The 22,548-nt window shown below is 38.3% G+C and overlaps 1 protein-coding gene across 7 annotated transcripts in view; it reads right to left on the bottom strand.

Moving 5' to 3' along the window:
• NSL1 (NSL1 component of MIS12 kinetochore complex) overlaps positions 1-22,548 on the bottom strand; it is a 64,832-nt gene that overhangs the window by 8,957 nt on the left and 33,327 nt on the right. For 3 of the 7 annotated variants that reach the window (XR_004030105.1, XM_030813039.1, XM_030813040.1), the window contains exon 5: positions 4,712-4,779. The exons of 3 other annotated variants lie outside the window; for them this stretch is intronic. Coding sequence is in view for 3 of the 4 variants with exons in the window: in XM_030813039.1 (XP_030668899.1) it covers positions 4,712-4,779 (68 nt within the window). In the remaining variant the exon portion in view is untranslated. Of the gene's footprint in view, positions 1-2,930; positions 3,863-4,711; positions 4,780-22,548 lie in introns of those variants that run through there. One more of the 7 variants, XM_003273065.3, reaches the window with a different exon arrangement.

The raw sequence follows: 22,548 nt of genomic DNA, 5'->3' as shown, positions 1-22,548 counted from the left end.
GAAATCTGAACCCAGATGATCTGGCTCAGAGGTTGTGCTCTTAAGATCTCTGACTTTTTCCTATTCAACATAGTGCTGGAAGTTCTGGCCAGGGCAATCAGGCAGGAGAAGGAAATAAAGGGTATTCAATTAGGAAAAGAGGAAGTCAAATTGTCCCTGTTTGCAGATGACATGATTGTATATCTAGAAAACCCCATCGTCTCAGCCCAAAATCTCCTTAAGCTGATTAGCAACTTCAGCAAAGTCTCAGGATACAAAATCAATGTACAAAAATCACAAGCATTCTTGTACACCAATCACAGACAAACAGAGAGCCAAATCATGAGTGAACTCCCATTCACAATTGCTTCAAAGAGAATAAAATACCTAGGAATCCAACTTACAAGGGATGTGAAGGACCTCTTCAAGGAGAACTACAAACCACTGCCTAATGAAATAAAAGAGGATACAAACAAATGGAAGAACATTCCATGCTCATGGGTGGGAAGAATCAATATCGTGAAAATGGCCATACTGCCCAAGGTAATTTATAGATTCAATGCCATCCCCATCAAGCTACCAATGACTTTCTTCACATAATTGGAAAAAACTACTTTAAAGTTCATATGGAACCAAAAAAGAGCCCGCATTGCCAAGTCAATCCTAAGCCAAAAGAACAAAGCTGGAGGCATCACGCTACCTGACTTCAAACTATACTACAAGGCTACAGTAACCAAAACAGCATGGTACTGGTACAAAAACAGAGATATAGACCAATGGAAGAGAACAGAGCCCTCAGAAATAATGCTGCACATCTACAACCACCTGATCTTTGACAAACCTGACAAAAACAAGAAACGGGGAAATGATTCCCTATTTAACAAATGGTGCTGGGAAAACTGGCTAGCCATATGTAGAAAGCTGAAACTGGATCCCTTCCTTACATCTTATACAAAAATTAATTCAAGATGGATTAAAGACTTAAATGTTAGACCTAAAACCATAAAAACCCTAGAAGAAAACCTAGGCAATACCATTCAGGACATAGGCATGGGCAAGTACTTCATGTCTAAAACACCAAAAGCTGCTAATTTTTGTATTTTTTGTAGAAATGGAGTTTCACTATGTTGCCCAGGCTGGGCTCAAGTAATCTGTCCACCTCAGCCTCCCAAAGTGCTGGGATTACAGGCATGAGCCCACCGCACCTGGCTTTTTCTTTTCTGAAAGAGAATTTTAAGACCCTATTCAATCCAGACTCTTTTTATCATAGAGCAAGATTTGATTTTCAATTTTTTCCTTCAACCTTTCCAATTCCCTAAAACTAGACTTTCTTGCTTTTAATCCTTAGCTTACTAGTTCTTGGCCTATGCAGAAATGCAACTTCTCCTCTTACACAGTATACTTATTCAATATTATTACTGCTATTGGTCATGCTTTTCTTAGTTAATAATGCTAATATGTACTGTCTTTCCCAGTGGTATTTCTATTTTAAACTCTGCTATAACTGTGGAGTAAAACTTTGGGCTCTCAAGAGGATTTCAAATCTCAGCTGTCTGCCTGGGGACTTTAAAATATAACCATTTTTCAAAAAATTATAAAAATTTCCAACACAAAGTAGACTATATTCATTACACAGATTCAACATTAACAGGATTTTTGTCACATTTCCTTAATCAATTCCTTTTCTTGTTTCTCTGCTGAATATTTCAGAGCAAATCTACCATGTCATTCAAAAACTCTATGTAGCACAATATACCTCTCTTAAAAGGGAGGATGGACCATGTTCTTATATAATCAAAATGCAATTAGCTTATATAATCTAATAGAATTAACAATAATTCTTTTGTTTGGGGACCTCTGAAGTGAAACAAATCATACAGAATTTTAATACCATAAAAACATTAGCACTGTAAAAATAGCAACATATTATGCAGCCTCAAAACAGTTTTAAACTGAAGTCTAGTATGTTCAGAAACGCAGGGTGCTGACCCACCATCCATCTGAAGCTGAGCTCAGGAATGCCTAAGACAACTCATAAAAACACACAGCATCAAGATCAGTCTTTGTACATTATTTCAATGAAAAACACATGGCTGTGTACAAATATACAGATCTCAAACTGTAACATTGAAACACAAAATGCAGTAAAGTGGCTTTATAAGTTTTCTTCACTGAGACAGACCTTCTGGTGACTTCTGGTGAATCTAGACATTTATGATTATTAATACATAATAAGCAAGAGATACAGATTTTCCAACCTCATGATCAGTAAATTCCTTTGAATAATGAATGAAGGTATCAGTCATCAAACGGGGAAACAGTTGGTAAGTTCGATGGCCCTGCCTACACTGTATAATGTAAGACACACAATAAGAGCTATAAGAAACTATAGTTGGCCGGGCGCGGTGGCTCACGCCTGTAATCCCAGCACTTTGGGAGGCCGAGACGGGCGGATCACGAGGTCAGGAGATCGAGACCATCCTGGCTAACTCGGTGAAACCCCGTCTCTATTAAAAAATACAAAAAAAATTAGCCGGGCGAGGTGGCGGGCGCCTGTAGTCCCAGCTACGCAGGAGGCTGAGGCAGGAGAATGGCGTGAACCCCGGGGGGCAGAGCCTGCAGTGAGCCAAGATCGCGCCACTGCACTCCAGCCTGGGCAACAGAGCGAGACTCCATCTCAACAAAAAAAAAAAAAAAAAAAAAGAAACTATAGTTAAATGTTAGAAGCAAAGGCAATATTGTTTTCTCAGACTTCTCCCAGTGATTATATACCTGATATATAAACATCTTCAAATGTAAAATAGTTCAATAACACAATGACACTTTGCCAGTGTATTAATCTGATATATATTTTAAACTGGAATGATCTGTAAAGAAATAAATAAGAAACCCTAAAAAGAAACCATTAGTTCCAAGTCAAATTATGTTAATGGTCTATAGAAAACACTAAGTGTGGGCAGGAAACATTGGCTATGTGCCAATTTTTATTTCAAAGAGTAATGTTGCACAAATAATAGTCATCATTGTCTTACACAAAAAAATTCCTAAAATTAATCTCACAAACCTAAATTAGCTGAACATGGAGTAACAAAGTCAAAGCCAGTATTATCATCAGCACATTAATCTGATAAATCAAACTACATCTTTTAAAAAAACCCTGCATCTGCAGAACTGATAATTACTTTTCAGCATGTAAACAAAAAATCATTATACAGCTCTCTCTCTTTTTTTTTTCCTAGAAAGATGTATACCAGGGAAACACAACAGAATTTGTTACTTGTTAAATCCCACAAAAGCTACAAGGGAGCTGAGAGTTGATGGCACTTAAGGACAGTAAAAGTCTGCACTTTTAATATTTTTAATGCCCACTGATGGGCTTTGTGTCAATACTTTTTAAAATGCTTTTTATTTACAATAGATAAAATGGCAAGGAAATACAATATTATATCGTATTCCCCACACAGAGATACTATATTTGTATAAATGAATCACTAGTAAAAGAGTTATTTCTTATTTCAAATGAAGTCTTATCTAGGTATTAATTAGGCTGTAATCTAAATGTTGATGGTGCCTATTTTCAACTCCCAAAATAAACAGAAAAAACTCATGTATCAAGATTAATTTTCTTTGGCCGCAATGGATACCATTTTCTCTGGGGGCAGTCTTTAGTTTGCTTTCTTTTCAGTACCACATCCGACGTTTTCCTGGAAGCAGTCTCTGTTGGTGTGGTTTCTATCTGTGTTATAAAGTTCTCAGGTTTCGCATCTGGTTTCCTATAACAACTGGAAAAGACTTCTTGGTGAATCCTCTGGAGGTGGATAACAGGCTGCATCCTGAGAACTTGGGAAAATCCCTCTCCTTGTTCAATTAATGCAGGCAAGGACTTCAAACAAACAAACAAACAGTAATATTCAACATTAATCTTAGGTTGAAACACAAACAGACAAAGATGGACACAATACTCTAAATTTTTTTTTTTTTTTTGAGAAGCCTTGCTTTGTTGCCCAGGCTGGAGGGCAGTGGTGCAATCTCAGCTCACTGCAATCTCCACCTCCCAGGTTCAGGCGATTCACCTGCCTCAGCCTCCCGAGTAGTTGGGACTACAGGCGTGCACCACCACACTTGGCTAATTTTTGTATTTGTAGTAGACGTGAACTTTCACCGTGTTGGCCAGGCTGGTCTTGAACTCCTGACCTCAGGTGATCTGACTGCCTTGGTCTCCCAAAGTGCTTGGATTACAGGCGTAAGCCACTGTGCCCTTGCTGATCCAGGCTTTAAATGCTGGATTGTAGGTTACTTATGTGGGCAACCTGCTTAGCCTCTCTGTGCCTCAGCTTCCTCATCTACAAAAGAAATAACAGTATCTGTCTCACAGGATGTAAGGATTACATGAGGCAGTACATGTAAAGCAGTTGGATGGTGCCCATACCAATTATTCAATACATTTTAGCTGGTATTATTATCCAGCAGTTCGGTGAACTGCTAACACCCATAACACAAAAATATAATCAACCTTTAAAGAAGTCAGATATATTACCTGGCACATAGTAGGTACCTGATAAATGGTAGCTATTATAAATGTTACTGTTGCTTAATAAATTCATTAAAGATTGATTTAAAAGACCGCTGAGAATTCCTGTTACAGCAGACTAAAACACATATGAATGTTGAATGCAAATACCTAGCCATACATTTTGTTCATTTGATAATTTTTTTAGCACATAGCTTTTACCTTCATGGCTTCACTGATCTCCTTTGCTACTGTTTCCCCTCTGCATTTCAAATTTTCCATATGAGAGGCTGCAAAAAAATTGCCAAACAGTATTTTAGGTTTGTATCTAATAGCAAATCATAAAAGGCATATAGATACTATCTGAAAGGCATATAGATGCTAGCTGGACAAAAATCTGCTAGGACGATTCACCTCAGCTTAATCTTTCTTAGAGTGAGACCATTATAATAATAGAGTAAAACTAAAAGTTATAAGCATAAGATGGTAGATGAAATTCTATTATGAGTAGTCATAACACTGTGTGCCCCTAAAAGAGAGTTCAATGTTCATTCTATACATTACCTACCACTATGTTTAACATCTTTGAGCACTATCATCAGATTTTTAAAGAAATACTTTTTATATTACTCTGAATTTTATAAAAGTAACACATATTCGATCTTAGAATATACAATCACACTGCACTGAGATCATGCCTAGATGGAATTAATCTGGAACAGATTATCAGTAATACTACTTTCTCTTTCCTTACTTCCTAATACATATTTTCTTTTTCCAATCTTTGCTATAAATGTTTATAGCTATTCCATAAGACAACTGCATATTCAATGATACAGAAGGATAAAAATCTTACTAAAACTGCAAACAAAACTGAAAATAAGAAAAAACTGTTCCATTATGAAATGATCTATGAATTAGTTTTTAGAAGAGTAGTTCTCATTAGAAATTTCTTAGAGTCAAAGCAAGTATATAACTATGTTAGGAGGGCCACATTTTTACTGGCTAGAAGAGATTGGTCAATAACCCAGGCAAAATAACTGCTATTTTTCTTTTCTGACTTGTCTTAGGTTCGTCTTTAAAAAGTGAGAACACATTTAGAAAAATGGAAATGAACCACAAAAACAGCTTACTGAAAGAGGGCACTCAAAGAAGGAGACAGACAATGGCAACAGGATAATCTCAGAAAAGGGTTTTTTTGTTTTTTTTTTGTACCAGAAATTTCTCTGGCAATTTGGTGAAACCTATGAACACCTTCTCAGAAAAATTTTTAATGTACTTGTTTTTTAAATTTAGGTATAATTTATATACAGTGAAAAGTATAGACAGTAAGTTCAGCATTCAATTAACAAGTGTATACCAAGACACAGGACATTTTCTTCACCCTAGAAAGTTCTCTTGTGCCCCTTTCCCAGTCAATTTTCTCCATAAGAAGCAACCATTTATCTGATTTTAATCACTATACATTAGTTTTGCTTATTCTAAAATTTCAGAATGTTTTAAAATAAAATTTAAAATGTAAGTAGAAAATTGCGATAGGTAATATATGTGCTTCTTTATTGATGATTTAAATAACAAAATTGATGGCATAATGATTACCATAATATAAAAAAATGAGTGTAAACAACAGTGTGAGGTATCCACAACAACAGAAAATGAAAATATCTGTGGCTTTAGGTAACAGAAAGAAAGTTAGTGATACTGATAACATCACCACTATTACCTACATTCAAAATGGAAGGAAATGCTAAATTTCAGTTTGAGGCTAGTAAAAATAAAAATGTACTTTTTTTCCTATACAAGTTCACAGGAGGGTCCTAAGGATCCTTGCTTTGGAATAACATCATAATTTCTATTACTTACAATTTGAGGAGATTCCCCAAAAGTACTCAGGGGCATAACAATTGTTAAATTTTCTCTGTGGTATGGCAAATAATTCATCCTTTGGTCCTCCAGTGGCAATATGGATTCTAGCCAGGCCCACACTTACCCTCTCTTCAAGCTTCCACACCTGTGTAGGAGCTATCCGTTCAACGAACATTTATGATGTATCTTCCATGGGCTAGGCTTATGATATGGTTTGGATCTGTGTCCAATCTCATGTCGAATCGTAATCCCAATGTTAGAGGTGGGGCCTGGTGGGAGGTGATTAGATCACGGGGCGATTTCTCCCTTGGTACTGTGTTATGATAGGGAGTGAGTTCTCGTGAGATCTGGTTGTTTGAAAGTGTGTGGCACCTCACCCCCAAAACAGCTTCTTCCTGTTCCATCTATGTGAGGTGCTAGCTCTGCCTTTGCCTTCTGCCATGACTATAAGTTTCCTGAGGCCTCCCAAGAAGCTGAGCAGATGCCAGCATCATGCTTCCTATACAGCCTGCAGAACTGTGAGCCAATTAAACCTCTTTTCTTTATAAATTACTCAGTCTCAGATATTTCTTTACAGCAATGTGAGAACAGACAAATACAGCTGAGCAGTAGGTATTTATAATAAGTAAAAATGGTCTCTGCCCCTCAAGGAACATTCAGTTTAAAAGAGAGAAACACACAGGAAGTTCTCCAAAATTAGCTCAAACTTTTCCTGGGTAGTCTCATGTTTCCATGATCTCAGTTAACACATACCTCACCTCCTGCCTGAATGGACCCTGCCTTGCTACAGGCTCCCACTGGGTCCTGCACAGTTCTAGTAAAATATCTGGAAGACATCGTTGCACTAATTTGTTTAGAATAAATTTCTCAACCCTATCAGACCCGACCCAACACCAACCCCCACTTCAGAACATATTTTGTAAAGATCCCATTACTATTCTAAAGCAAAATTCATAGGTAATATTTCTACACATATAAATAGAAATAAAGGGAGAAATAATATTCATCAAAATATGTACATAATATATTTAAATATGCTCAGACCCAACCATACCAGAAGACATAATGAAGTACTCTCAGACTTGTGCCTACTTATAATGAGTAAGCTTGGACTTAAGAAAATTTACATTTGAAGCCATTCTATACAGAAAACAGAAGATCAGAAGTATGGATGGAACTTGAATAAAACTTAATGTTACATAAGAAACAATAGATTAGATTTATTTGAATATAAGAGGAAGAAAAACTGAAATACAGATAACATACCAAGACAAAGTACTGACTGTTGAATTGGCGAAAATTAGGAAGTACATTATTTCTACAAATGAGATGGCCTTATTAAAAGTGTAGTGTCAAAATTATCCCCTATAACGTGAAAAACTGCAAGATTAAAGTCTAACAGAAAACGTATCTCCTGCTTCAAAATTCCCAGAATTTAGACTATAGTCAATACATACATTAACTTGAAAAGACTTCAAAGATCATACTGTCGAAAGGTGATGAGAAATAGAGGATGGATTAGGCAAAAATATTAATACAAGAAACTATACCGATGATATGTGGCTGACCTCTGTAGTTAATCTGAGTAACGCTCAAAACAGGAAATTCAAAACTATAATTAGAATACTTTAAACATTTTAAATCTTCACATAATTTCTTATCATTGTGGTACAAAAATATAATTTTTAATATTTAGTTTGACAATAGCAAATATACCTAAACCACTTTTGCTTAAAAAAAAAATGAGATCCCTATATTTTGTGTGCTTCTGTTCATTCAGTAACATTTGGTTCTAGTCCTAAGGGCGCTCAAACTTTGTTACATATTTTCCATCAGCTTTGCTGCTTTTGCAATAACTAAAGAATGCATTTAATTAAAATCCCTTTTAATTAAAATTGTTGGAAATGCTCTAAGTAATTCCTTAGGAAAAAACAGGTATGAAAGTCTCAACTGAATCTAAAACATTTACTGATTAAATGTTGCTCTAGCTGCAAAGATTTTTGTTTACTTTATTTTTTTTTCTTTTTTTTTGAGATAGAGTCTCCCTCTGTCGGCAGCAGGGAGTGCAGTGGTGCGACCTCAGCTCATTGCAACCTCCACCTCCCAGGTTCAAGTGATTCTCCTGCCTCAGCCTCCTGAGTAGCTGGGACTACAGGCACGCACCGCCACACCCAGCTAATTTTTGTATTTTTAGTAGAGACAGGGTTTCACCATGTTAGCCAGGATGGCCTCGATCTCTTGACCTCGTGATCCGCCTGCCTTGGCCTCCCAAAGTGCTGGGATTACAGGCGTGAGCCACCACGCCTGGCCTATTTGGTTTTTTTAGCTCAATTTTCCCTTCCTCCACATGTTCATTAACAGGTTCCATGTATACTTCAAATTCATTTGTCTCTTATTCTTAAATACCTTGTATATACAATCTTTAAATATAATCACCCTATCTTAAACATAGCATGCATAGGAGTGACATCATCAAAAACGGTGGCATAGGAGATTCCAAAGGCCCATCCCTCCACAGAAAAAAGCTGGCAAAATCTGTCACAATCAACTTTATCAAAAATCTGGAAAACAGTCAAGGGTTTTCACCAATCAACAGAATGTTTAATCAAGGCAAGAGCAAGTGAAATCTGGTAGGAGAACTTGGTGTATTTTAGTTTACCCTTGCCCCATTCCCTTCTTCCTGGCTTGGTGGCAGTAATTCCTAGAGTGGGTTACTGGTGCTGGAGATAACACAGTAGACTCTGCTCTCAAAGAATTGTATTGTTTTGACCTGGTGAGTGGCTCTCTGAAGGACTAACGCAAAAGGCTTGCCTTTATTTCACCTGATTTGGAACTCTCTCAGGGTGGAAAAGTGGCTACTTGGAGGTTATCTGTTAAAAACATTGAAAGGTAATGAAGCAGCAGATGCAGCATGCAGCACAGGAAGTCAGTCGGGGCAAACAAACTGCTTGCTGAAAAGCTCCAAACAAGCAGGATGGGAAGGCAAAGGCAGTTAAGAACTGCCTGGCTGAGAGCTGAAGGCATATCACACCATATACCTACAGAGTTTAATCTTTTGTTTTGCTCCAGGCATTTAAGGAAATCTCTGACAAATCACTAGCTGACCACTAAGCTAATGGAATGCAGACTTCAGTGACTACAAACAACAAAAAACATGGTATTTCCAAAAAAGGTTTAGAAAAGTCACTAAACAAACAAACAACTACAACTCACCACAAGCAGCAACAACAAATCCTGGGAAGATGGAAGAATCTCATTTCTAGAGTTACCATATTAAAATATTTGAAATGTCCAGTTTTCAACAAAAAATTATGAGGCATGCGAAAATACAAGAAAGTATGGTCCATTCACAGGAAAAAAAGGAAACGAACAAACTGTCACTGAGGAGGTTCAGCCACTGGGCTGACCAGATAAAGACTTTCCATCAACTATCTTAACATGCTCAAAGAACTGAAGAAAACCTAAATAATGTGTGTCACCAAACAGAGAATACCAATGGCAGACAGAAATTATAAAAAGGAACAAAAAGGCCGGGCGTGGTGGCTCATGCTTGTAATCCCAGCACTTTGGGAGGCCGAGGCGGGCAGATCACGAGGTCAGGAGATCGAGACCATGGTGAAACCCCGTCTCTACTAAAAATACAAAAAATTAGCCTGGCGTGGTGGCGGGCACCTGTAGTCCCAGCTCCTCGGAGAGGCTGAGGCAGGAGAATGGTGTGAACCCGGGAGGCGGAGCTTGCAGTGAGCCGAGATTGCGCCACTGCACTCCAGCCTGGGTGACAGAGCGAGACTCCATCTCAAAAAAAAAAAGGGAACAAAAAAAATTCTGCGGCTAAAAAGTATAATAACTGAAATGAAAAGGGGGGACGGTGAGTGTTCAATAGCAGATTTGGGCAGGCAGAAGAATCAGGGAACTTGAAGGTAGGCCAAATGAAGTCTAAGAGATCTGTGGGCACCATCAAGCCCATCAATATATGCATAACAAGGCCGGGTGCCATAGCTCACGCCTGTAATCCCAGCACTCTGGAAGGCCAAGGCGGCCGGATCACATGAGGTCAGGAGTTTGAGACCAGCCTGGCCATGATGAAACCCCATCTCTAAGAAAAATACAAAAATTAGCTGGGTGTGGTGGTGCATGACTGTAGTCCCAGCTACTCTGGAGGCTGAGGCAGGAGAATTGCTTGAACCTGGGAGGCTGAGGTTGCAGTGAGCCAAGATTGTGCCACTGCACTCCAGCCTGGACACCAGAGTGAGTGAGACTCCATCTCAAAACAAACAAACAAACAAACTATATATATGCATATGCATAACAAGAGTCTCAGAAGGGGAAGAGAAGAAACAGGGGCAGAAAAAATATTTGAAGACATAATAGCCAATAACTTCCCAAATTCGATAATACATGCATTTACACATCCAAGAAGCTCAACAAACTCCAAGCAGAAAAACTCAAGGAAAGCCACATCAAGACACATAATAATCAAACTGCTGAAAGCTAAAGACAGAATCCTGAAAGCAACAAGAGAGAAGTGATTCATTACATATAAGACATCCTCAATTAGATTAACAGCCAATGTCTCATCAGAAACCATGAAGAACAGAGCAGTGGGAGGATATGGTTAAAGTGCTGGAAGACTTTTAAAAAATCTGTCCACCAAGAATTCACTATCTGCCAAAAATATCCTTCAAAAATGAAGGTGAAATGAAGACATTTCCAGATAAAAACTGAGGGAATTGTCTGGGCACGGTGGCTCATGCCTATAATCCCAGCACTTTGGGAGGTTGAGGTGGGCAGATCACTTGAGCCCAGGAGTTCGAGACCAATCTGGGCAACATGGCGAAACCCCATGTCTACCAAAAATACAAAAAAATCAGCTGGGCGTGGTGGCACATGCCTGTAGTCCCAGCTACTCAGGAGACTGAGGTGGGCGGGTCACCTGAGCCCAGGGAGGCTGAGGCTGCAGTGAGCTGTGATGGCGCCACTGCACTCTAGCCTGGGTGACAGAGTAAGACCCCATCTCAAAAACAAACAAACAAACAAACAAACAAAACAACTTGAAGGAGCTCATAATTAGTACACCTGGACCACAAAACTGCTAACAGTGTTTCAGGCTGAAATGAAAGGATGCTAGACAGCACCTTGAAGTCACACGAAGAAGTAAAGAATACCAATAAAGCTAACTACATAGGTAAATATAAAAGTTAGCATTACTGTATTTTTAGCTTGTGACTTCTCCTTTTTTTCTACATAATTTAAAAGACAAATGCATAAAACAACAATTATAAATCTACATTAATGGATATAAGATGTATAAAGATGAAATTTGTGACAATGACAACATAAAAGGGGAGAAACAGCTGTATAGAAGCAGAAGTTCTATACAGTATTAAAACTAAAGTGGTACTAATTCAAACTACACTGTTACAAATTTCAGATGCAAATTGTAATCCCCAAGGAAACCACTAAAAAAAAAACCTAAGAATTATACAGAAAATAATAAAAGTGGCACACTTCAAAAAGCTTGATTAAACAAAAAAGAAGACAGTAATGGAGGAATTGTGGAAGTAAAAAAGTATAGAAAATGAATACCAAAATGGCAAAAGTCCTTCCTTATCAGTAAGTGTAAATGGATTAAACTTTCCAATTAAAGACAAAAGTTGGCAAATGGATAAGAAAGACATGATTCCAACTCTATTCTGTCTATAACTCACTTTAGATCCAAAGACAAACATAGGTTGAAAATGAAAAAATAAACTAAGATGCTCCATGCCAAAGGTAAGAAACTGCTTAGATGAGTTGCACAACTTTATGAATGTGCTGCCAGTGAATCACACACTTCAAAATGGTTAAAATGGTAAATTTTATGTGTACTTTGCCACTGCCACAACAAAAAATAAGCATCCATATGTGTGGTAGTTAGCCTTCAAGATGGCCCCTGTGGCCAGGTGCGGTGGCCCAGGCCTGTAATCCCAACACTTTGAGAGGCTGAGGTGGGTGGATCACTTGACCCAGAAGTTCGAGACCAGCCTGGCCAACATGGCAAAACTCCATCTCTACTAAAAACACAAAAATTAGCCAGGCATGGTGGTGCGTGCCTGTAGTCCCAGCTACGAGGGAGGCTGAAGCACAAGAATCGTTGGAACCCAGGAGGTGGAGGTTGCAGTGAGCTGAGATCGCACTGCACTCCAGCCTGGGCGACAGAGCAAAAAAAAAAAAAAAAAAAAAAAGATGGCCCCCAGTGATCTCTGCCTTGTGCAGGGCATTCATGCCTCCTTGTGCAGTCCTCTCCCACAGTGTACTAGGTCAGCCTGCATGACCAGTAACTAACAGTTCAAGTAATAGCAAATCACTTCCAAGATTAGGTTATAAAAAAGACTACAACTTCTGTCTTGGGTATTCATTCATTCTCTATGCCTTTCAGATCATTCATCCTGCGAGAAGCAGGCTGACATGTTACAGAAGCTTATGGAGAGGCCCATGGTGTAAGGAACTAAAGTCTCTAACACACCAGCCAGGGCTGTACTGCCAACAACTATGTGAGTGAGTTTGAAAGTGGATTTCCCACAGTCCCAGGTGAGCCTTGAGAGATAACTGCAGCTCCAAATGACATCTTGACTACAACCTTGTGAGAGCCCTATGCTAGAACTACCCAGCTAAGCTGCCATCAGATTAATGACCCTCAGAAACAGTAAGAGATAACACATTTATTGTTTTAAGCAGCTAAACTTTGGGATAATTTGTTAGGCAGCAATAGATAACTAATACAACATGAGAGCAATATATTTTCAAAGGAATAAACTTAGGCCTATCTTAGGTAGAAATAAAATTCCTAGTGAGATTTATTTTCTTTTTTCTTTTTTTGAGACAGGGTCTCACTCTGTCACCCAGGCTGGAGTGCAGTGGTGCGATCTCGGCTCACTGCAACCTCCATCTCCTGGTTCAAGTAACTGTCATATCTCAGCCTCCTGAGTAGCTGGGACTACAGGCATGTGCCACCATGCCTGGCTAATTTTTGTATTTTTTGGTAGAGATGGGGTTTCACCGTGTTGGTCAGGCTGGTCTCAAACTCCCAACCCCAAGCGATCCTTCCACCTTGGCCTCCCAAAGTGCTGGGATTACAGGTATGAGCCACTGTGACCAGCCTTACTTTCAAATAATATATGATTGTAGATAAATACTATAATTCCTGCACTTTAATGTGATTTATATCATCTTCTTGCAGTTTCAAATATATCTAATGATATGATAACATCTGTTAACTTTCTACTTATCACTGATTGAATAAATATTATGTAATAACACTATGAATTCTTGTTAGGGATATGGAACAACTGTAACTATCATACCTGCTGTTAGAAGTATAAATTGAAATAACCACTTCAGAAAACTTTTTTTTTTTTTTTTTTGAGACGGAGTCTCGCTCTGTTGCCCAGGCTAGAGTGCAGTGGTGCAATCTCGGCTCACTGCAAGCTCCGCCTCCCGGGTTCACGCCATTCTCCTGTCTCAGCCTCTCCGAGTAGCTGGGACTACAGGCACCCGCCACCACGCCCAGCTAATTTTTTTTTTTTTGTATTTTTAGTAGAGACGGGGTTTCATCATGGTCTCGATCTCCTGACCCGCCCGCCTCGGCCTCCCAAAGTGCTGGGATTACAAGCGTAAGCCACCGCACCCGGCCAGAAAACTTTTTAGTAGTAGCTATAAAAGCCAAACATATGCCTACATGTGACCCAAAAATTCTATTTCTAGATATATATCTATGAGAGATGAGTATAAATGTGGTATAAGAATGTTCATAGTAGCTTTATTCATATAGCCAAAATCTGGAAACAAATCAAGTGACAACAGAAGAGAAGAGATAAATTGTCTATAGACACACAATGGAATACTATACAACAATAACAAAGAACTTCTGCTACATTCAAAACATGGATGAATCTCATAGGAATAACACCAATTTAAAGAAGGTAACACAAGAATGCATACTGTATGATTCCATTTACATGAAGTTCAAGAAAAGACAAAAATCTATGATGATGTAAGTCAGAATAATGGCTATACCTGATAGAAATGGCATAATGACTAAAAAGGGGTATGGGAAACATTTTGGGGTACTGGAAATGTTATACAGGGTATCCATAAGGCTGGGGAACAGGATAAATATGTGCTAGTTACATTTTCAAATAATATGCTCAATATCTTTTTCTTCAACCTCAATATATTTTTCCAAGTAAAATACTTCTAAATTTAAAGCAATCGCCCCAATTGTGAATATTTTTAAAAATACAATAAACACACTGTTTTCTTTATGCTTCCAGGTTTTTCGGACACTCTGAATTGTATTTATTGTGTACATGAAAACATAATAGGCATAGTATTAAAAAAAACCAATATACTGTTTAAAAATAAGTTTATCCTATATTTTCCAACTACGCAGATATTCTATTTTTAAATCATGGTGACAGTTACATGTGTGTAGGTGTATGCATGTAAATAAATTCATAAAGCTGTGCATTATATGTTATACTGCAATATATGTGTGCACACACACATACAATAATGAACAAAATATTTCTTAACATTTAATATGAAAAGTTATCTTTTATGAATAGGGTAAGGTAAAATCATATTCTTCTTCATTGTTGTTATATTGTTTACATTACAAACTTTACAAAATAATCCATCACAAGAGATTCTGCGTTTTTTTGTTTGTTTGTTTGTTTGTTTGAGACAGGGTCTCGATCTGTCACCCAGGCTGGAGTGCAGTGATGTGATCACTGCTCACCGCAGCCTCAAACTCCTGGGCTCAAGCATCTCACTCTGTCACCCAGGCTGGAGTGCAGTGGCACGATCATAGCTCACTGCAGCCTCAAACTCCTGGACTCAAGCAGTCCTCCTCACAGCCTCCCAAAGTGATGGGATTACAGGCGTGAGCCACTATGCCCAGCCTACACTTTATTTTTTAATTAACAGCACTGATAACTATATTCACTGATTTGTGAAGCCTCTCACTAGGATTCTTAGAGACTAAGCGCCATCAATGACCAACATACAGAATTCCTAAAATATCTCATGCTACCTTAAAAAGAAATTTGTCTATAAACTCACATTGCTGAACAACAGCTGTTTTCCATCGGTTGCGCAAGCAATGACAATGTAAAAAGCGCTAAGAGTAGTTTGGGTTTGTGTGTAAAATGGAATTAGGTCCTAGGCTGAATAATTATAAACATATTTTAACAAATGAATGTCTAGTGAGATATCCTAAAGTTGTGCTGGACATATGAGACATCTAGTATGCCTGGCTCCAGACTACAAAGTGCCAGCTACACTTTCCCATTAATACGGCAACCAAAAACTTTCTTTCACTTTTTCAAAGGGTCCACTAGAGGGCAGTACTAACTCCAGTGAGAACCCTGGCATTCTTATGTAGCTTCCAGAACTCCCTTGGGAACAGGAACCACATTCTTTTAATCTTAGAATCCCTAATGTTGAACAGAGTGCCTGATGTGTACAGTAGGTGTTCAGTAGTCATGATGGACCAAGGCTATGATAGAGGGTGCCATGGAGGCACAAAGGAGGGTGAGATCTATCTAACAAGGGAACTGAAGGGAGAGGGAAATCTTCACAGGTGATGTAAGAAAATTGCCTTAATAGAGGATTTGGTGGTAGGTGAGCTGAGGGGTCCGTTGGGGTAGGAGGTGGGTGGTAGAGGATGTGCTACATCAAAGACAAGAGAATAAATCAACAAAGAGGAGAAAACAGGAACCAGGAAACACGATTCAAAACATGAGAGAAGGAAGGGAAATTCCCAGGATGATGATGAAAGGAACAGGCAGGATGAAAATTTTGCACCAGGCCTAGACAGCAGCCAGTCCAGACTGGAATAGGAGGGCAGAAGGCTCCCAGAGAAGTATCTCCAAGGAAAAGAAAAAGTTTAAAAATGGATTTGAGAGATAACCTTGTTTGCCATATTGAGATGAATTTTACAGTTCTGTTAGACACAACAGAAAACAACGCAAACAGAAAAATTGGCCAGGTGTGGTGACCCATACCTGTAATCCCAGCACTTTGGGAGGCAGAGGCAGGTAAATCACCTGAGGCCAGGAGTTTGAGACCAGCCTGGCTAACACGGTGAAACCTTGTCTCTACTAAAAATACAAAAAATTAGCCAGGCATGGTGGCGGGCGCCTGTAATCGCAGCTACTAGGGAGGTTGAGGCGGGAGGATGGCTTGAACCTGAAAGGCAGAGGTTGCAGTGAGCCGAGATCATGCCACTGCACTCCAGCCAGAGTCACAGAGCAAGACTGTCTCAAAGGAAAAAAAATAATAATAATAAAGCAATTATTGTTCCAAAAGGGGTAGAAAGCTATTCAAGAAAGAATATACTCATAGTAATAATTATCTGACTCAGGAACAAAATAATAATAATTACCTGATTCAGATTGAAGAACACTTACATAGTCATAACAATATAAATATGAAATACTGATTTTTTTTATAAGAATGAAAGATTAAAAGTGAAGCTACTGAGTATAGATTATTCATTTGAGAAACTTAGTTATAAAAGGAAGAAGGGTACAAGGAAGAAAAACACAATGGCATGAAAGCTTTCCCTACCTGTTCCATGGACAGCAGCCCATTCCTACAGTAGTATGGGCTGACATACATCCTCAATCAATCTTATGCAATTTTAGCAACCCTGGGAGGCAAGTGGGTTTCATAAGCCTCCTTTTGTAGATAAAGAAACAGAAGCTGAGAAATGTATCTAGACTTGAGTAAGAACTCACATCTCCCTCCTAGAATCCAAAGCACACACTCTTCTACATTCTATAACTTTCCAAAATATTGCTTTGTCAGGAATTATACTGTCCTCATAAGAATATAAGTTAACTAATGGTAAAAAGTTAGCTTCAACATAATGAAAATCTTTTGAAATAAAAATAATTGTGCCTGGTAAAGAATAAAAACATTAAAACTCTAGAACAATTATAGAATTAAATGTTTTAACTATTAACTTTATGGTACCTTTTTTTTCTTTTTAGTTAAATGAATTAAGTCCTTTGCATTTAAAACTGGCACCAATAATTAATAAAACCATTTTTTTAAAGACGAATGAAAACAAACACAACTAAAAATGGTCACTGAATATATGAATATATTGTCTGTAAATGCATGAAAAAGGCATTTTCCAACAATATCTGCTTAGGAAATTTCAAAATATATATACTTTTCACTCCCTCACCCAAGATTATTCTAAATGAATTTTGTCACATTTTGCAACTAGTAAGATCATACAATACTCCTAACATACAAGTATGTGACTTAAGACTGTCTCACATGCAGAGATGGCTGGTCCATGCCATGCAGGAGATGGGATGGGCTTTCTCGAGGACCATTCTCAATGCCTTCTCTCTAGAACCTCATGACACCACTACTTACCCTTCTCACCACCAACAATGGTGTTAAAGGAGCCAAACTATTCCATATAAAATCCTACTTAAATGTCATATAGTGGAACTAATATGCATCTGAAATATGATTTTCCTAATTTTTTCATCATAAATGTATAGTATTTCAGCTACATTATAGATTAAGGTTTAATAAGCCTGTAAAAGGTTGCCTAGAAATAGATTTATTTATTTATTTATTTATTTATACATTTTTTTTCCCAGTGGGAAATGTATTTCAAATTCCAAAACTCAGACTTACATGAATTTTTAAAACATAACTATTTGTGAGTGACTACCTGTAAAAATTGTGACAGTGGCTTAAGCAAGACAGCATTATTAGGAAAGAAGAGGAACTGCCTCTGAGTCCTCTGCCTGTAGGGTCAGCAAAAGAACTGGAAGTATCATTAAGTTTACCATACAGAAACTTAAAATAGCTCCTTGCCGTCGCTACATGTTTAGTGAAGGACAGGGAAAAAAGGGAGATTCTTCAGTTAATTTCAAAGAACTTTAAAAAAAGACAATATGGAAGCAATTATTCATTACAATAGGATTATAAAAGGTTGTAACTGTCAAATGAGACCACATGTTATTGGTAGACAGCTCATCAGTAGATTGCTATAAGGGTATTTTTAAAAAGAGTTTGCTCTTAAAAATGTGGAAGTTAGGCACCCTTGAGAACACTGCCTTCCCTAGTCACTTGCTTTCTAAAACACAGGGAAATGAAAAAGTGGAAATGAAAGATTGAGTAATCAACCTAGTTTTGCTTTCAGGTCACTGTACTGACTAAACTAGGAAACACGAACTTCCACAGCCTGTCCACATTCAGAAATTCAGCAAAAAAAAAAAAAAAAAAAAAAAAGCACTAAGTGAGTACTTCCTTTCTATTTCCAATGTATTTTATGAATATAAACAAGCAAACACGCACAGCATCGGATGTGTGGCTTCTACTGGTAATTAAGCCATTAGAACCAAGAATTGGAAAGCAGCATCCCTGGTGAAAATGAAACCAAAAACACAGCAGTGATTTATGATTTTCTGAAAGATAACCCTTTGCTACAATTTATAGAGATGTGTTGAACCCATTTGCTCAGCAGATGAAATCCTCTGCAGCACACCCTCCCACCTACACCTCACCACCTCCTTCAGTGCCATGTTGCACCTCTCTTAGGGCACACTTTCAAACTCCTCACCCTCGCTGGTATTATCTGGCCTCAGCCAAGTTCTTGACATTGTCTTGCAATGCTCCTTCCCTCTATGACTCACTCCACTACAGCCTCTGTGGTCTTTTGTTCCATGAATACGCAAGCTCATTCTTGATTTAAGAACTTTATTCTAGCTCTTCCCTCTGCTTGACAGCTCTTTTTCTTGATCATCACCAGATAAATTCCTTCCCGTTACTACCTCAGAAAAGTGTTTCCCCATCACCTAAACACACCACCCTAAAGCAGTGATGAGACTTATTTTTATATTTATTACTTTTCTTCTCCCACTAAAATATAAACTCTACAGAGTAAGAACTTTGTGCTGCTCACTAATTTTATATCTTCCACATTGAGAACAGTTCTGTCACACTGTAGACATTCAATATATACAACTGAATGGGCCGATGAGTAACAGTCACTCACGATGTATTTATTGGCATGCTGCCGTATGCTGGCTACATATAATGTAAATACAACATTAAAAAACTCGTGGAGCTTTCAGTTTTGTGAGAGAGCATAAACAAGAAAATAAACACAAATACTTATAAGCTGTAACAAGTGCTATTAAGGAAATAAACAGGTGTCATGATAAACAACTGGGGAGAGTATTTTAATGAGGGTGGTTAGGTAAGATCTCTCTGAGGAGGTAACATTTAAATGAGAAAACAAAACTGGGAAGATGTCAAACTTGGGCAAGGGGGCATGCATGTGTGACAGTGAGGCACTTTCAAAGAACTGAAAGACTGGCAGCAAACAGGAAAGTGCCTGAAACAAACCTGGAGAGGTAGGTAGGGGCCAGATCACCTAAGGGAATGCTAAAAGTCTAGAGTTTAGGATTTTAAGCAGAGGACTGAAAACTGATTTGCATTTTTAAAAGTATCCTAGACTTCTTAGTCAAGTTGATTTCAGTAGTTCATAAAACTCCCTACCTTTGTCCAAAAGCATCAGTGAATATAGAAAATTAAAATGACATATCCTAAAGCATAGACAAAATAAACATTTCAATGAACCAGAAAAAAGGAGAAGAGAAAAAGCTGCAAGTCAGGCTAAAGCTGCAGGCCTACTGGTAGGCAGAAGTAGCCAGGAATTGGCCTCCTGCAAGATAAAAGGTGTTCAAAGTGCTCCAGAGGAACAGGAAACAAAGAGACAGCTTCACTGTTTGAAACCGAGGGCTGAGACAGAGTTTACCCACCCTGAAAAGGAGGCTGAAAAAAACTGCCACTAACCAGCCCGGCGCGGTGGCTCACACCTGTAATCCCAGCACTTAAGGAGGCTGAGATGGGTGGATCACGTGAGGTCAGGAGTTGAGACTAGCCTGGCCAACATGGTGAAACCCCGTCTCTATTAAAAATACAAAATCTATCCCGGCGTGGTGGTGGGCACCTGTAATCCCAGCTACTCTGGAGGATGAGGCAGGAGAATCACTTGAACCCAGGAGGTAGAGGTTGCAGTGAGCAACCACTACATTCCAGCCTGGGCAACAGAGTGAAATACTGTCTCAAAAAAAAAAAAAAAAAAAAACAACTCAAAAGACCAAACTGCTCCTAACCACTGCCAGGAAGCAAAGCTTACTTAAAGCTAAACCAGAAATGATGGGAAGCAGATAATGCCTCCAAGCCTGGGCCTGGACCAATCTCCAGTGTCACACTGGGACAGAGGCCCTCTGTTGCCAGTGTTAAGATATGGCTCTAGCCTGGGATTGTTTGGGGCCAGATGGAAGGCAACCAAAACTACTAGACAGAGGGAGTGAAAGCAGTGGTAGACAGATATGCACATGAAAAATTCTAGTCAAGAAGCACTTGCAAATCAAAAGTCTAAAATACATGAAGAAATTAAAACCATGAAAGACAGCCAATATAACCAATATCAGGGAGAGGAATGTACTGCAGATGAAATGAAAATAGAGCAATATAAAAATGACTTTAAAATGCTACACAGCTCCAATAGCTAAAGAAAATCATAAGACATTACAAAAGAAAAATAGGTTATAAAATAAAAACATAAAATACAAAAATAGAAGAAATGAGAAAGAAGCAAAGTTGAAGGATTAGGTTAAAGATTTTCTAGAATATAGAAGTCCTCAGATAAAAGTATATATGGAGATGTTAATGGAAGATGGGAGAAAAGAGGAATCTAGCAAAACCAAATAATCTCTCACAAAAAACAAAAATACATATATATTATTATTTAAATAAAATTGTCTCTGTGTCTATAAGCAAGAAAAAAATTATCAATAAAAACCATGGAGTTGAACTATGTTACATTATTGAGTGAAAAAAGAAAAACAATGACAGAATAAAATGCATTATGTAATATTTATATAAACAACTAAAAAAACCCGTCTACCTATGTGCATACAAATGCATTGATAAAGATCTAAAATTAGACACAGCAAACTGATAATAGTAAGTTGCCTATTTGAAGATGTGTGGGATGTGACAGATTGGGAGGAGAGGTTATGGTATATTTCATATAAACATGAATATGTATATATTTTCATATATATTTATATGTAATTATTAAAAATTTTACATTAAGCTTGCATTTATTAAAGCACAAGAAATACAATTTAAAAGATAACCACAATTTAAAACAATAAGGTTAGAGCTACGGCAGTCGAATTGGAGGATGTCTACCATAAACTTAAGCTAGGAAATTGCAGATAATTTGAATACATGAATAAATTTTCTGTAAATTATGCCCCCAAAATGTCCAGTGCATATTTATTCCTGTAACAATTATATGAGCACAGAAAAAAGGATAAATGAATTCATACCAGGTTAATGTTGGATATCTAAAGGGGTGGCAGGAAGAGAGAAGAAACCAAAAACAAAAAGTAAAAATATAATGCTATCCTTGTTGGGTTTTTTTGAGACAGGGTCTCACTCTGTCACTCAGGCTGGAGTGCAGTGGCAGGACCATAGCTCACTGCAGCCTTGACCTCCTGGGTTCAAATGATTCTCCCTCTGCAGCTTCCCGAGTAGCTGGGACTACAGGCATGCACCACCATGCTTGGCTCATTTTTGTATTTTTTGTAGAGACGGGGTTTCCCCATGTTGTCCTAGCTGGTCTCAAACTCCTGTGCTCAAAGCGATCCGCTTCCCAAAGTGCTGGTCTTACAGGTGTGAGCTATTGCGTCCAGCCAACTTTGGTTTTTAAAAGGGACAATGTAATATATAATTCAATCCTATTTATATAAAATTATGTATTGTTTGCATAAGTATAAATATTTATTGAGTGCACCATGTCAGAGAATAATCTTAAGAGTTAGGGGCTGGGCGCAGTGGCTCACGTCTGTAATCCCAGAACTTTTGGAGGCTGAGGTGGGAGGAGCACCTGAGTTCAAGACTTTGAAACCAGCCTGGCCAACATGGTGAAACCTCGTCTCTACTAAATATGCAAAAGTTAGCCAGGCGTGATGGCGGGTGCCTGTAATCCCAGCTACTCTGGAGGCTGAGGCAGGAAAATCGCTTGAACCTGGGAGGCAGAGGTTGCAGTGAGCTGAGATTGTGCCACTGCATTCCAGCCCGGGTGACAGAGCAAGACT

Source organism: Nomascus leucogenys, chromosome 5, assembly GCF_006542625.1.
Source record: "Nomascus leucogenys isolate Asia chromosome 5, Asia_NLE_v1, whole genome shotgun sequence".
NCBI classification, from domain to species: domain Eukaryota; kingdom Metazoa; phylum Chordata; class Mammalia; order Primates; family Hylobatidae; genus Nomascus; species Nomascus leucogenys.
This window is presented reverse-complemented; position numbering and strand designations above follow the sequence as displayed.